General features: G+C 50.1%; 1 protein-coding gene across 3 annotated transcripts; it reads left to right on the top strand.

The window, feature by feature from the left end:
* The first annotated feature begins 1,037 nt into the window (after positions 1-1,037).
* On the top strand, positions 1,038-9,438 carry PSMG1 (proteasome assembly chaperone 1). Of its 3 annotated transcripts, none has more exons than XM_029938919.1 (6): positions 1,038-1,144; positions 2,124-2,275; positions 4,012-4,074; positions 6,510-6,708; positions 7,790-7,926; positions 9,223-9,438. In XM_029938919.1, the coding sequence occupies exons 2-6, from the start codon at positions 2,144-2,146 to the stop codon at positions 9,295-9,297; spliced, it is 606 nt and encodes a 201-aa protein (XP_029794779.1). In that variant the 5' UTR covers positions 1,038-1,144; positions 2,124-2,143; the 3' UTR covers positions 9,298-9,438. The 3 variants fall into 3 exon arrangements, with proteins under 3 accessions (XP_029794779.1, XP_029794778.1, XP_029794777.1); XM_029938918.1 differs by having other exon boundaries at positions 6,510-6,711; XM_029938917.1 differs by having other exon boundaries at positions 6,510-6,714.
* Positions 9,439-13,059: the final 3,621 nt, after the last annotated feature.

The raw sequence follows: 13,059 nt of genomic DNA, 5'->3' as shown, positions 1-13,059 counted from the left end.
GCTGGCCTGCCGCGGCCTCGTTGGCCCTGCCTCTGCGTGGCCGCGGGGGCTTCCCTGCGCCCTCATGACGTGCCCCCGGGCCGCGGTGCCGTCGCCGGGCCCCGCGGTGGTCCTCTGTTTGGGTCGAGGACTTTTATCTTCCGCCCCACTTTTCCGTTGGCATCGGCATCGGGAGCAGGTGGAAGATCTGTCTCTTTGAAAACAATTATTTCCAGACACACAAAGATCGGAGAGAAGTAGTAAAATGACCCTTCACCCCTTCCCAGTCATGTAAATTCAGCAGTTAATGAAGATTTTGTCGCACCCGACTCCCACCACCCCGAGTGACCGTAGCCTTTCACCTCGACGTTTTTCAGAACACACCGCAAACGATACGGCGTTTTCTTGCATATGCTGTTATAATCCCTAACAAAGTTAATTTCTGATACTATTTGATAGTGCATGATCACATTTATTTAGTAGTCTCAAACATGACGTTTCATGGTGAGTGTGTAAATCAGAATCCCGACAAGGGCCACGTTTACCGTTAGACCTTCTGTCTCTTGTGTTCCCCATCACAAAGGCAGTGCTGGGCATCTTGTCCTGGAGGATGTCCCACACTCTGGATTTGTTTAATTGAACGTGTGTGTCCATTACCTGCATTTCTCATAAATGGATGTTCCGTTTAGAGGCGTGGTCACATGCACGTTCAATATTTTGCTGGCAAGAATGCTTCGAAGGGGGTGCTTGCTGTTTCCTACTGCCACTGTGACCCAGTTGTCCCACTTTTAGGGATGCGAAGATCGATCGATTGATCAGTGGGTCTGGTGCCCAGCCTGATCTTCATTGTAGAGTTCTGCATGACTTTTGCATCAGGTGATTTCATCTGTAAGTTACTGTTTCCCGAATCTGTTGTTTCCTCTGGATCATAATTACATCCTTTATGAAATTAAAGTTTGCATGTTACCTATTACAAAACATACAGTGTCCTTTTCCTCCGCATACGATGCTAAGTATATTTAAGTTGCTTTACTTTTGTCTTTTGTTTCTTGTGTTAGGGAGGTGCGGCTCTTTCGAAGACAGACAAAAACATCTTTGGAAGTTTCTCTGCTGGAAAAATATCCTTGCTCCAAGTTCGTTATTGCTATAGGAAATAATGCAGTAGGTGAGTGGAAATGCATTAGACTGGACGTTTTGTTGAGAGAACAAAATCCAAAGTTACTTATATCATCTTTCTGTCATAAAAGATTTCAAGCGTCTGTTACTTTTCTAGAAAAAGTCATAGCAGAGTAACTTCGTATCTGAGTAAAATCTCTGCATGCTCATGTGACACCTTTCTGATAAACTTAACAAGTAAGACTTAAAGGAAGCGTTCTTAGCATCAGGAGGTTGTGAATTCCGGGAACTGGGTTGATAGGGTGTTGAGGTATCAAGATTTCTTCCCACTCCTGGGCCTGTTTGGAGCCGACGTGGAGGGACAGAGGTGGCGTGTGTATGTGGCCCCCTCGTAGCAGTGGTTCGTCCTAGTTTTTGTATTAACAGGCTCTTAGCACAGATGCGAGCTCTAGAAGTAACAGTGGTGATCGCTAACCATTCTGAGCGCTCAGTCGCTAGCACTTTTGAGCAGCCGAGTCTGCAGGTTGGTCCGCAGAGATGACTGCGTCTGAGAGGTCACTGTTCGCCCGGAGCAGAGTTCAGCCAGAACGCTGTGCACGTACCTGCGTAATTTTAGCCAGTTCTCAGGCTGTGGGGGGAGCATTCAGGGTCTCCAGTGACGAAGACCCCTGGCCCAGTAAGGTAGCCCCAATGCCTGGAAGACATCGTTAAGTACACGCGAAATAACTATGGACTCATTTATGTGAAGTGCCCCTGGCCCAAAATTGTCCCGTGGGTGGGCACGTTGTGAGCGCGCGGTGACGTCTGGCAGTACACCTGTGTCCTCGGTCCCTGCCTCCAGTACCATCTATGTTCGGGCCGGAGCCTTTAACTTCCCGAGGCCTGTTTCCTTTCTCACAAGAGAGTGGTGTGAGGTCGGTTGTCTTACTGGCCCTGGGAGCTCCAGGACGCTGGAGTAACTTGAAACGGTGTTTCACGGTAGAAAACGCATAGCCAAGCGCTAACTCAGTGTGAATTGTTCTCTGCAGCATTTTTGTCGTCGTTTGTTATGAACTCGGGTGTCTGGGAAGAGGTCGGATGTGCCAGACTCTGGAACGAATGGTGTAGGACAACGGACGCCGTGCACCTTTCCCCGGCAGATGCCTTTTGCGTGTTTTATCATCTGAAATCGAATCCCTCGGTACGTGCGACCTGACTGGCGTGCTCCAGATGTAGTTCTTTAGCATCATGCACGTGGGGTCCGTTTGAATCTCATGTTCCTTTACATCTCCCGCGGGGCTGAGGAGTTCTGCCCGTAGGCAGTGCTGGGAACGGCTCTTGCGTTGACGTGAGTATTTTCGCCACCTGTCCGGTGTGTTGCTGCTTTGTTAGGAGAAAACCATCAGCAGCAGACATTCAGGCCTTGCGCGCATTCCAGAACTTCTTCCAGCGGGCAGCGCTGCGTGTGCAGAAGCGGCTCACTCTGGGAAGGCAGGGGGTTGGCCTTCGTTGCTGTGGCCGGTGTTCAGCAAACGCGCGGTGTGTGCCGGACGCTCGCTTGACGTTTGTGGAAGAAATGGGAACCGTGTGCGTTCTCAGCACGGCTCTCTGGATCGCGAGCATCCACCCTGTCCACAGTCGTCCTGATTCGTGAAGTCCTGAAAGTCATTCTGCAGCTGATGCCGAGGAATTTCCTGTGTCCCACACATTCGCAGCCTTTCATGTCGGGCCCGTTGAGAGGACGCGGCACGGGGCAGTTCGGGGCAGTTCGAGAGGAGTCAGGCTGCTGAGACCACCAGGCGGGTGCCGTGTGCCCCCATCTGCTTGTCTGATGAGTACCATTGCACAGCTGCTGAGCCCTCAGCAAGGGCCAGGGCAGGGGTCCAAACAGTGGACAAAGTCACTAATTCCATAATATCATAGTGTGGGTTATTTCAAAAGGTAAGGGCTACATGTTCGCCTTTTAAAATATAAAGTTTGATTTTGTAACAGTCCTGGATTTTTTTTTAGACATGTAATCCAGAGTTATTGACGTTTATGTGAGGATTTTTATGCACATCTAGCATTTATAGGAAATAATGGAACGAAGCATGTTTTCAATTTGATCTTTAGTTGGAAAGATTTCGTGGTAGAATAGATTGTGAGGGTCAGGGAGGAGAAATTTCTGTCCCCTCGTCTGGTCGAGCCATGTGTTACTTAGATCTCTCTTGATTATGCAGAACCTGTGTGGTCATTAATTATATATCCAGCCTCTGTCTGTTCCCCCGCCCCTGGACACCGTTTTTCCTCCTGTGCCTGCCTGGGGTAGTTCAGTATTAGCACATGTGTAAGTATTTTCATAGAAGATGTTGAGTTCTAGGGATAGTATCATTCCATGAGTATTAGTAACCAGGAATCCGTCATTTTGTGGCATGGGGTCATTACAGATGATCTCACTTTGAGCATAGGGTTTGGAACTTGGTTTCTAAAATAATACCCTCCTCCCAGGCATCGGGACTGTTCTAGAATGCTCTTTGGCCTGAGGTTCCCTCTGATAGCACCATGTGTTTGTATAATGCTTACGTTTTATAGTGTTTACATTTATTTTGTGTTTGGTCTTCACAGTGTGTAATCCTCCCTTCCCCCAGAAGGGCAGCAGGACTGGTATTGTTCCGGTGTTAAAAGAACATTTTGGTAGCATTTACTGGTAGCGTCTTCAGGGTCTCCTGTGCAACCTCTTGTGGTTGCTCTGTCACTGTGTACTTCATCCTCGTGTTAACTGCCAGCAGTGGCTTCGTTCTTAAGTTTTAAAGATACATGAATAAGCCAGTAACAGTGCAGAAAGACCCGTGTCATCCGAAGGTTACACTGTGATTCAGGTGATCACGTGAGTGATGACAGCCTGAGCGTGTGTAAGACCCGTTTACCTGACCGAACCCTTGGGGTGTGACTCTCCAGGTCCTGCTCTGTCAGTGCAGCTGCTACGTGGCCGAAGACCAGCAGTATCAGTGGCTGGAAAAGGTAAGAGAAGGGGGGGCTGGCGTGGTCACACTGAGGAGGGACGCCTTCTAAGCGTTCAGTATCTTTACAGTTAAACCGACGGAGCTAACTGAACCTGAAACAGGAGAGGTCTCTGGTGCATGGTTTTTTTGGTAAAAGGTACTTGTAGCAATTTATTATAGAATTTGAAGAATAAAAACTCATTTAACAAACGCGATTAGTAATGTACTAAAGCTTGTGGGTCACAGAAGCATAAAGCAGTTGGATTCTTCCCGTCCACCGTATTGTGACGTTTGAAAGAAAAACAGGCTACTCACAGGCCGCAGAGCAGGGTCAGGGCCAGGCGCGGGAAACAGCAGTGCTGACGGCGTGGGCCGGAGGTGCCCGGGCGTGAGGCGGGGACCGGGTGTGAGCTGGGTTCGGGGGGGCTGGCACCCAGCTGCTGCTAGCTCCAAATTCCAGAATATTGTGTCCATTTTCCTTAGCATTAGGATGAATTAATTGATGCTTCATTTTGTGAGAAAATTGTATATGGAGTATGTGCCTAATAAGACATATTTTTCAAAGATGCCCAGGTGGCTCAGTCATTTAAGTGTCGGACTTCAGCTCAGGTCCTGATCTCAGGGTTTGTGGATTCAGGCCCCGTGCTGGGCTCTGTGCTGACACCTCAGAAGAATTTAGGAGTCTTAGAGAATAATCATAATTTTGGCAGTTGTGTATTGTTATTTTAACTTATTTATTTTAAAGAGCGAGGGGAGAGGGCAGAGAGAGAGAATCACGACCAGGCTGTGCAGTCCATCCAGAGCCTTATGTGGGGCTCGAACACACAAACTAAGATCATAACCTGAACTGAAACCAAGAGTCAGATGCTTAACCAACAGAGCCACCCAGGCACCCAGTTGTGTATTATTAAGTGAAGTAGGTTTTATCTGTATCTTAGCAATATTTCAGCTTAAATCTGAGATACATTTCTGAATAGGTAGTAAAATTAAATTCATTAGAAATAAATTTGGTGTACACCTGTTTTAAACCAGATTGGCATACTTAGAAACATTTATTAAATGTAATTAAGTACACTTTATTAACTGAAGAATTATGTAAGAAGGTCTGTGACCCTTCCCATGATCCTGTACGTGATTCTGTGTTTTGCACCAATATGTATTTATTTTATTTTATTTTTTAATTGTTTTTTATTTATTTTTGAGAGAGAGAGAGAGGGAGAGACAGTGCGTGCGGTGGAGGGGCAGAGAGAGAGGGAGATACAGAATCGGAAGCAGGCTCCAGGCTCCGAGCTGTCAGCACAGAGCCCGACGCAGGCTTTGAACTCACAAACTGTGAGATCATGACCTGAGCTGAAGTCGGGTGCTCAGCCTACTGAGCCACCCAGGCGCCCCAGTAAATTGTCTTAAATGGGACGTACCTGCTTACAGATGTATTGTGTTAACTATTTTGTGTTTATTTACAGAACTGTGAATTAGGCTTACAAATCCTTTATGGCATATAGGATCTTTAGTTCTATTGTTATTATTTGAAATAGCTATTTTCTTCTTTTCACAAAATATTTTCCAACAAAGTGGAATGGCCTAAAGTCTACTTTTTTCTTTAAAACATAGCTGCTTTTTTTGGGATTTACATCACCATAGATTTAAATTTTTTTAAATGTTTTTTTATTTATTTTTGAGAGAGCGTGAGCAGGGGAGGGTCGGGGAGAGAGGGAGACACAGAATCTGTAGCAGGCTCCAGGCTCTGAGCTAGCTGTCAGCACAGAGCCCGACACGGGGCTTGAACCCATGAACTACAAGATTATGACCTGAGCCGCCTAGGTGCCCCCCTCCCATAGATTTTAAAAGCTGGAAATTCATGAAATACAAAGTTAGGAATTAAAGGTCTAAAATGATTGAAACTTGCCTACGATAGAAATAAAACGTGAGCTCACGAATCATTTGCACTGCTACAGCCCTGTTACGCTTACAGCGCGCAGCTTAGAAGCATCTTCAGCAAGAAGTGCTCCAGAGTACCGCACAGGGATAGAGAAAGGGGGTCACTTCCTTTTGCTGGTGTTCTCCGGGTCGGAGGCGGCTCGCCAGTAAAGTCGTGTGTAGGAATCCCTGCTCCAGCCGAGATCTGGTAGGCGGGCGACACATCCTCTCTGGGTGCCGCCAGTCTGGCCATTCCCGCAGCTGCTCTGGCCACTTGTGTCCCCGGCTTCATTTACTGTAGATTGAGCTCCCTTAGCGGGCAGCACTGTCCTTAGTTCACAGATGAGGAGCGTGCTGGAGGAAAGGTCACCAAACTGGAATATGGCAGAACCAGGACCCCGCCCGGGTGAGGGACAGCAAAGCCTGCATTCCACTTTTCAGTGAACGTGTCCACCCCTGCAGGGCGCGCGGTGTTCTTGTGTTTCTGTTCCGTGACAGAACTGTAGATGTCTTTTAACTTGACCTCACTTTTGCTAGGTCTTTGGCTCTTGTCCAAGGAAGAACATGCAAGTGACTGTCCTCACATGTCGACATGTCACTGACTATAAAACCTCAGAGTCGACCAGCAGCCTCCATTCTCCTTTCCTGAAAGCCCTGAAGACAGAGAATTTCAAAGAGCCTCCATGCTGTTCGCTGCTGGAACAGCCAAATATCGTCCACGATCTCCCTGCAGCAGGTGGTGGTAAAACTTGTAATATTTACGTTCTAGATCATTGATTTATTGGTTATTGGTTATTTGGCTGTGAGAGGTCTTTTCAGGGCAGTTTGTTGATGCAGATCGATACCGGCGTTCTGCTGTTAGTCTTTCATGTCTGCTGTTGCTGGCGTGTCGTGTTCGGTTTGAGTGTGAACGTCTTCCCGACCCGCGGTTACTGTGTGCGAGCAGCTCAGAGTTCTCAGTGAACTGTTAGGCTTCAGCCTTGCTGTTTCCTTTTGGTCTGTCCTAACTCATCACGCAAGCCAGTGTTGGGGCATGAAAAGTTGGTAAAGTATGTTTCAATTGTCGAAATAGAAGTTTCCAGAAACCGAATTGTAGTAGTATTGTCAATATTTTATTTTTTACTCCTGTTCTTAATTATACTCTGGCATCATATCAAAATGAGATTGCCAGTTACTTTTCAGTAGCTGATAAGTTATATAATTGTTATTTGTTGATAAGGGAAAAGTTTTTCCCCTTAAATGTTAAGTTTACTAGAATAAGTGGCTACATATTTTATATCATGGACTATATATTTATTATTTACTTTTGCTTTATTATATCCAGCAAAATTTTAATCTAGAAGTTACTTAAGAGGTGTCTCAGTATTTTTAGGAAATGCAAAATAAACTATTTCAAGAAATTACTTAGGAAAGTAAATTGGCTTTAAAGGAGCGTATGCGTTGTAAGGGGTTAACATGGTGGTACAGTCTTCGAGTAAGGGAGCCAACAGAGCCTTTAAAAAATTTTTTAAAGTAGCCTTAAAAAAATTTTTTTTTTAACATTTATTCATTTTTAAGAGACAGAGCATGAGCAGGGGAGGGGCATAGAGAAAGGGAGACACAGAATCCAAAGCAGCTCCAGGCTCCGAGCTGTCAGCACAGACCCCGATGTGGGGCTCGAACTCACGGACACGAGATCGTGACCTGAGCCAAAGCCGGAGGCTTAACCGACTGAGCCACTCAGGCGCCTCTAAAAGTAGCCTTTTCTATATAGACGTGTTCAGTGTAAAAATCACAGAGTAGAAGACTGACGTGGTTTTCCCCTGTACGATTCATAGTTCTGAGTTACTGCCAAGTGTGGAAGATCCCGGCGATTCTGTACCTGTGCTACACCGATGTCATGAAGTTAGACCTCATTACTGCTGGGGCTTTTAAGCCCGTCCTTTCTTCCAGAAGCTTGAAAGGTTTGGTGAAGGTAAGCTTCTCACTCGTTGACGTGATACCTGAGTCGGAACGGACTTAATAACAGACGTAAATGCCTGGTGCCCGTGGGAAACCTAAGCAGCACTTCCAGACCCTTTTTCTCAGCACGCAGCGATCTGGTCCGGCCCTTGAGTGGGACTGTCCCCCTCGTTTACGTGTGCTCCTGTGGCCCGAGAACCGTTGCGCTCCCGCTGTCTCGTGGCAGATCCTTGCGGCGCGGGGACAGGAACCCTGGGCGGCTGTGTAGAACGGTGGCCTCACTGTCAAGGACGTTTCTGGAGCTGATGCATGTGGAAGGTTGTAGGGTTTACGAGCCCAGCGTGGGTCAGTTATCGGTGCGGATTCTCCTCATTTCATGCGGTGGGGCTGGCCGCGTGCGGCCGCTGTTCCTGCTCGTGGGGTGTGTGTCGTGGGCTCTGTCCCCGGGACAGTTCACCGTGGGACGCGCCTGTGCTTGCACGTGGTTTAGCAGCCCCCTGCCGGTCCCGGGGGGACCCTGGGGAAGGACTTCTCTTACAGGGAAGAGACCGAAACCGCATTGTTCACAGGGCAAGTGCTGTTGTGTTCTAGAATGGCTGTGCGCCTTAGGACACCTCTCTGGCACGTCTGTCTGGGTTAGCTCTTCCTAAATCGGTTTGCGGGCTAGATGGTCAGCTCCGTGGGAATGGACCGCGTTTCTCCGTTTCAGTTCCCCCGGTCGTGCCCTGGGCCTGTAGGAGGGTCCCGCGGTCGCTCGGAGAAAACCGTGGACTGAGTTCAGTTCGAGCAGGGCGTCGCCCCGGCGGGGCAGGAGGCAGGTGGTTGGTGGCGGCTGCGCCACCGGAGCCAAGCCGGTGGTCGAACGCGCGCAGCAGGTGCACCGGTGAGCGCGGTCGTGGTGCCGTGGCCCTGCTGCACGCCGACCCCCCAGAAGGACCCGGACTTGGCCCGAGGAGCCCGTCATCTGTCACGGGGAGTCTCAGTCGACCTCTGGCCTTTAGCAGTAGTCTTTGAAGGGGAATCGAGACAACCTCTTTGAACCTTTTCATTTCTTCCTGCGCACGTGATTTGTGGACAGGGGCGTGGCCATCCTGAGGTCGCCCAGGCTTGATCTGAGCGTGGCCGCCGGTCAGCCACGGGGAGTTCTCTCGACGCTTGCAGGGCCGGGTCAGCGCCCCAGCGCGGAGGTGGCGCAGGGACTGTGGTGCCGGCAGGCTGGGGGCGACCTGAGCGTGGGGGTGTGCAGCGGTGTGCTGCTTCTAACCTGATCCTCCATCTCCCTGTTAACAGCTTGCTTCTCTTCTTCCAGAATATTCCCCAGAGCACAGAGATACTGAAGAAGTTGATGACCACAAATGAGATTCAGAGTAACATTTACACGTGACTCCAGAGGTGGTTTTGTACAGAGTGTTGCTCCCCACCCGTCCTGTTGGGGGGCGGCGCGTCCTGTTTTGTTGGTTCCTTTTTTCCCAAGGGGTCTTTCCAGGGGGTTCAAACAGAATAAACTTATTTTAAATTTATTGTAGTTATAGTTCCTTTCTTATGGTGATCTAAGCCAGATGTTTTCCTTTCTCCACTAGGTGGGAGTGTTGGTTTTTATTTGAGTACTTTACAGTAATATAGGTAAATTTTTAAAAAGTCACAGATAACAGATTTTATTAGTATGTAGGTATAGTGACTTTAGCACAAAAATTCTGTGTGATATTTGAAAGTTGATTGGTGATTTTTTTCTTTCTATGATTTATTTTTGAAAATAATTTACATCCAAGTTAGCATGGAGTGTAACAGTGATTTCAGGAGTAGCTTCCTTCCTGCCCCTCACCCATTTAGCCCATCCCCCTCCCACAGTCCCTCCAGTAACTCTGTTCTCCGTATTTAACAGTCTCTTATGTTTTTGTCCCCTCCTTGTTTTTATATTTTTACTTCCCTTCCCTTATGTTCTGTTTTGTATCTTAAAGTCCTCATATGAGTGAAGTCATATGATATTTGTCTTTCTCGACTAAGTTCACTTAGCATAATACCCTCCAGTTCCATCCACATAGTTGCAAATGGCAAGATTTCAGTCTTTTTGATCCCTGTGTAAAACTCCGTTGTGTATGTACCACATGTTCTTTATCCATTCATCCATCGATGGACATTTGGGCGCCCTCCATACTTTGGGTCTTGTCGATAGCGCTGCTATGAACATTGGGGTGCGTGTGCCCCCGTGAACCAGCACACCTGTATCCCTTGGATAAATACCTAGTAGTGCAGTTGCTGGGTCGTAGGGTAGTTCTGTTTTTAATTTCTTGAGGACCCTCCACACTGCTTTCCAGAGCTACACCTCTTTACACTCCCAGATCGATGATTCTTAACATGTGAAAAGTTTGTATTTTATGGGTTCTTCATTGTTTTTGTGGGTAAAAATTGGCAGGGTAACAAGGTTCTGTATTTGCTCAAAAGAGACCAGAAGAAAGGTGTGTTTTCTCACTTTGCAGTGACAGCCGCTGGGTGGCCTCGGGCCGGTGCTGGGGGCCCCGTGGCCGTTGTCGTCAGAGGCAGCAGGGACCCTGAGCTCCGTGCAGCCGCACCGCTACATGGAACCACACTCGGAACTGCATCAGTGAGCGGCTCCCGCTCTCAGCGCCCTGGCCTCGTGCGCGGCGCGTGTGAATGTGCCCCCGTGGGGACACTGAGGCGTCCTTCCTGTCCCAGAAATGGGGGCATCCGTCAGAAGCGTGAGTGCAGAGCCCTGGGGTGACTGTGGGGTCTCATCTGGAGCCTTTTCTTGCCCTGAGGGTTAGTGTGGTCACGACCATAGAGCAGCCTTAGAAATGAGCAGATCCAGGCCGTTCCTGACAGGCTGGGCGGCCGTGGGCAGGTGACGTAAAGCCCTTGGGAGCCCCAGTTTCCTCATCTGCAACTGCAGGTAGAACCGGAAAGGAAAATGTATGAGTTCATGGGAGCGTGCAGGAAGCATTGCTTCCTTAGGTTTCCACTTTTCATCTTCGTGAGGAAGGATCTGTCTGCTTGTGTGCTTGGGTGGTTGTAAGTATCAGCTTGTACAAATGGCTTTTGAACAGAATGGTGCTTGTGTGTACACATGCGCGTGCATCCCGAGGGGCCCGACTGCCTGGTGCAGGCAGGAGAGAGCGACAGGCACTGCCCCCGTGCCTTGCCAACACCCCCAGCCACAGTCGAGAACCACACTTCTGGGCAGTGTAAGGCCAGGAGTGGTGTCGTGGGGGAGGTGCTCCATGTTTGGGTTCGTCACTGTGGCGAGGGGTTGAGTGTGGTGTATGTTCCTTTGCACTGAGATTCATTAAGAGGAACCCATCAGTAATGCTTCAGAGACCTGGAATCTGTCGTTCTAGTCATAGGAATAAGTCATTGCTTCCAATGGTGGTTTCCGCAGAAAAGTGATCAGAATGAACCCAGATGGTTACTTTTAATGCTGACTTCTCTCTCTCTCTTTTTTTAAATTTTAAAATGTTTTTATTTATTTTTGAGAGAGAGAGAGAGAGAGGCAGCGTGAGCAGGGGAGGGACAGAGAGAGAGGGAGACACAGAATCCGAAGCAGGCTCCAGGCTCTGAGCTATCTGTCAGCACAGAGCCCGACACGGGGCTCGAACCCACAAACTGTGAGATCATGACTGAGACGAAGTCGGATGCTCAACCGACTGAGCCACCCAGGCGCCCCAACTTCTCTATTTTTAAGGCCAGCGGACACTCATTTCTGAACCGTATTCAAGTCCTGTGATCTTTAGCTTGGGCTGGGGGGAGGGACAGAGAGGAGGCCAGGCAAGAAGGACGAGAGAGGGTGTCTACACTGCTGGCCGCTGCAGCCCTGGTTGTTGAGGGTCCGTGTGGATCACGGGCGCTCTCCCCACAAGGCACCCTCAGGGACCGCTCAGGTGACGCTTGCCCGGAACCCTGCAGTGACATTTGGTGCCATCGCCTGCCGTACCTTCCCCTGGGTGTAGCTTCCTGATGTCATTACCGGACTCCGGAGTATCGGCGCTGGGTGTCTGAGCCCCGGGCCGCCCCTCACGTGAAATACGGTCACTGCCAACATTTCTGAGTGTGAAAAACACCAGCGGCCCCGATCTGGTGACCTCTTCAAGGAAATCCCTGACGCTGCTGACATCTACTCTTTATGGCCCCAGTCGGGAGCCTCGCCATGTTCTCTGCGGGTTACATTTTGTCCAGTGAAAGCCCCCGGCACGGTCACCCCATTACGGTCTGGGGAAAGGAAAGGAGGGGCACAAAGAGCAAGTCACTCCGGTTGTCATTAACGCGTCTCGCAGAAGACAGGTGAGCCCTGGCTCCCTGCGAATTCACCTGTGCCGCCGGTTCGCGGAGCAGATCTGGGGAGAGAAGGGCAGGGATGGGGCGGAAGCCGGGTCAGTGCACTGTCCTGTGTGAGCGTCAGGTTCGCTGACTTAGAAACCGCACCCGGGAGTGTCCGGCCCTTGCTCTCCCTTCCCCATCCTCATGGCCGCTTGGAGGCGCTGACCGCCCCCTCCAACCGGCCGCATCCCGGAACAGGAGCTCCGGCGACTGAGGGACGGGGACCGTGCCGCACTGACAGTGCCTGGACACGTTGACTGTTGTCATTTCACACCGTCCTTGGGACAGGCTGAGGAAGAGCCCCGGGGTTTGAGCCCCGCAGTGTCTGACCCTGGTGAGAGGGCTGGGTTCAAACAGCTTGGCTTTCCTTGTGCGAGGCTGGGGATGCGAGATTCCCGGACCGTTAGCTGGAACCATCCAGAAGACTGGACACCCTGTGGCCATAGACGGCTCAGCCTCACAGGCACGCAACTGATCCTAAAGAACCAGGTTCCCCGCCTCAACAGCTCCACGTCTCAAGTGCCAGGTGCCGGCCTGGGCACAGAGCGGCAGCCTTGGGCCCGACCAGGCTGACATCAGCCGAGCGCTGAGCTGCGGTCCCTCCCACCGCAGGCCTCTGGGGACGGCTGGTGCTCCGCTCCAGACCTGGCTCTGGATGCTCGACGCCCTCTCCGGGTTCAGAAGTCACTGTCGGGAACCTGCTTCCTGCTGTGCCAGGTGGCGGGCTGAGGGCGAGGCCGCACAGAGCGGGGCTTGAGTCTCTGCTGGGAAGGAAACCACAGGGCGCGGGGGGCCGGGGCTCAGGAAGGTGCCAGGC

The sequence above is a fragment of the Suricata suricatta genome, chromosome 5 (genome assembly GCF_006229205.1).
Source record: "Suricata suricatta isolate VVHF042 chromosome 5, meerkat_22Aug2017_6uvM2_HiC, whole genome shotgun sequence".
Taxonomy (NCBI): Eukaryota; Metazoa; Chordata; class Mammalia; order Carnivora; family Herpestidae; genus Suricata; species Suricata suricatta.
The sequence above is the reverse complement of the archived record's forward strand: the minus strand, read 5'-3'. Positions and strand labels throughout refer to the sequence as shown.

Bases quoted from the DNA above. Each gene is read 5' to 3' on its own strand.
- PSMG1 (XM_029938917.1), top strand. From the start codon at position 2,144: ATGAACTCGGGTGTCTGGGAAGAGGTCGGATGTGCCAGACTCTGGAAC. The intron at 4,075-6,509 runs GTAAGAGAAGGG...CACTTTTGCTAG, and splicing joins AGTATCAGTGGCTGGAAAAG to GTCTTTGGCTCTTGTCCAAG. The intron at 7,927-9,222 runs GTAAGCTTCTCA...CTCTTCTTCCAG, and splicing joins GCTTGAAAGGTTTGGTGAAG to AATATTCCCCAGAGCACAGA.